The 1,977-nt window shown below is 45.3% G+C and overlaps 1 protein-coding gene across 1 annotated transcript; it reads right to left on the reverse strand.

The window, feature by feature from the left end:
* Positions 1–591: 591 nt before the first annotated feature.
* Positions 592–1,204, reverse strand: LOC102285701 (retinol-binding protein 1-like). Its single transcript, XM_070364656.1, is given in 2 exon segments — positions 592–1,072; positions 1,075–1,204. Coding segments are annotated over 2 exon segments (402 nt in total). The 5' UTR covers positions 1,133–1,204; the 3' UTR covers positions 592–728.
* Positions 1,205–1,977: the final 773 nt, after the last annotated feature.

Below are 1,977 nucleotides of genomic sequence, written 5' to 3' on the forward strand. Positions count from 1 at the left end.
AGAGAACAAGTTTAAGTACCATCCCAAATTCTCATTTAAAATATATATTAAACCCAGCAAGTTATTATGGCAGTGCTAAATTAACATCCAGATGCTAAAAGCCACATATATGAGAGATTGGAAAACAAATTTAAAGTGGAATCTGAGGTTTGTAGAATTATATCAGCTGAGTTCTTAGCCTTGCCATGCCTCTCAGAAGAAAGTTGAGGCATGGATGGAATGAGGATGGAGGAAAGACTCAGAGAACTCAGCTCAGAGAACAGCAGCTCTTCTCTTTTTTTGACTCTCTTTGTTTTTTGCTCAAAGACACTAGAACTCCCTTACTCGTAAGAGTTACACTGATTGAAGGAGTCTATTTTTATTATCTGCCTTGCAGGAACCCTCCCTTGTTTTCAGGATCAGAGTTAGAATGCCCACTGGGGAGGTGAGTGGTAAAAAGTCAAAGGCATATAACAAGTAACTTGCAAAACTTTGCTAATTTACACCTTCAAGGATCTGGGGAATATGTGTGGGAATGAATTCTGTAGACTTTTTTTTTTTCCAAGCAGAAACCACTTTTATTGGGATGGCTTCGTTTGAAGAAAAGGAAAAGAGACAATACCGAGAGACAAACTCTGCTAACAGAGGTGGGGGTAGCCAGGCATCTCTGCCCCATGCTGTGCAGAAAGGCGGGGACCTTGTGCCCCCGTCATGTCACTCATTCCTAGAGACCAAGATCTGCTCAAGCTTCAGTTCACCTTTTTGAATACTTGCTTGCAGACCACACCCTCCATTCTCATCTCCAGGTGCAGCTCCTCACCTTCAATCCACTGGGTCCAGCCATGTCCCTCCTTCTCGCCCTTCTGCACACACTCGAGCTTGTCCCCATCCCAGCTCACCGTAGTCATGCACTTGCGGTCGTCTATGCCTGTTAGATCCTCCTCAAACTCCTTCCCAACCTGGAAGTCCACGATGTAGTTTCTAAAAGTGCTCAGCATGCGGATGATCATGTGGTCGCCTTCCTGCACGATCTCTTTGTCTGGCTTCAGCAAGTTGGCAATTTTGTGCAAGGCCACATTGACATCCAGCGCGGGTACTCCTCAAAATTCTCGTTGGCCAGCATCTTCCAGTACCCAGTAAAGTCGACCAGCATTTCGGGGGGACAACTGGGGCCCGACGGGGACCGAACAGGCCGGAGCAGATGTGGGCAGGCGGTGCGATCTCTGTAGACTCTTAACTAAGGACAGAAGACCATAATCTCAGACCAAGTTGAAGTCACTAATGTGGATGCTCAGCAGAGACTCCAGATTCTGCTGCAAGTTTGAACAGCTGGGAGTAGATACCGTTGTTTGTTCAGTTGGTTGACAGAAATCTGGACTCCGTGGTGGCCAACACTAAACAGAGTTGAGATGTCATAAATTCCTTGATATCAAGTAAAGGAAAGAATTCAAAGACTTTGAGAGATAGAAAGGCTGGAGGGAATTTATCAGGAATGACTTACCCTCTCACTCCCTAACTATGTCTCCCAGGAGAGTGCAAAGGACATTCCCTTTGCCAAAGTCTTGAGAAATACCTCGGTGAGGGGCACACCAGCATCTTTGCTGTAGCCACTGCTATCTTTAAGCCTGGGGCTACTGATGGAGCCTCGATTTACATGGGGTCCCTGGATTCAGCGAGGGTGGAAGGAAGCCAGGGCAGCAGAGGCCATGCAGTAGCTTGTCAATAGTAGAAGTAGAAGCCGAAGGGAGACTCCTCTTGTCCCCTCCCTGAGGATATGTAGCTTTAATTAAGCCAATGAGATTTTTCTTACCCAGAGCTCTGAATCTTTTATCAGATGTTTCTTTTGCAAATATTTTCTCCCAGTCTGTGCCTTGCTTTCTCATTCTTTCGACATTGTCTTTTGCAGAGCAGAAGTTTTTAATTTTAATGAAGTCCAGTTTATCAATTATTTCTTTCATGGATCATGCTTTTGCTGTCGTATCTAAAAAGTCATCACCA

This window comes from Bos mutus, chromosome 3, assembly GCF_027580195.1.
Source record: "Bos mutus isolate GX-2022 chromosome 3, NWIPB_WYAK_1.1, whole genome shotgun sequence".
In the NCBI taxonomy this organism is placed as follows: Eukaryota; Metazoa; Chordata; class Mammalia; order Artiodactyla; family Bovidae; genus Bos; species Bos mutus.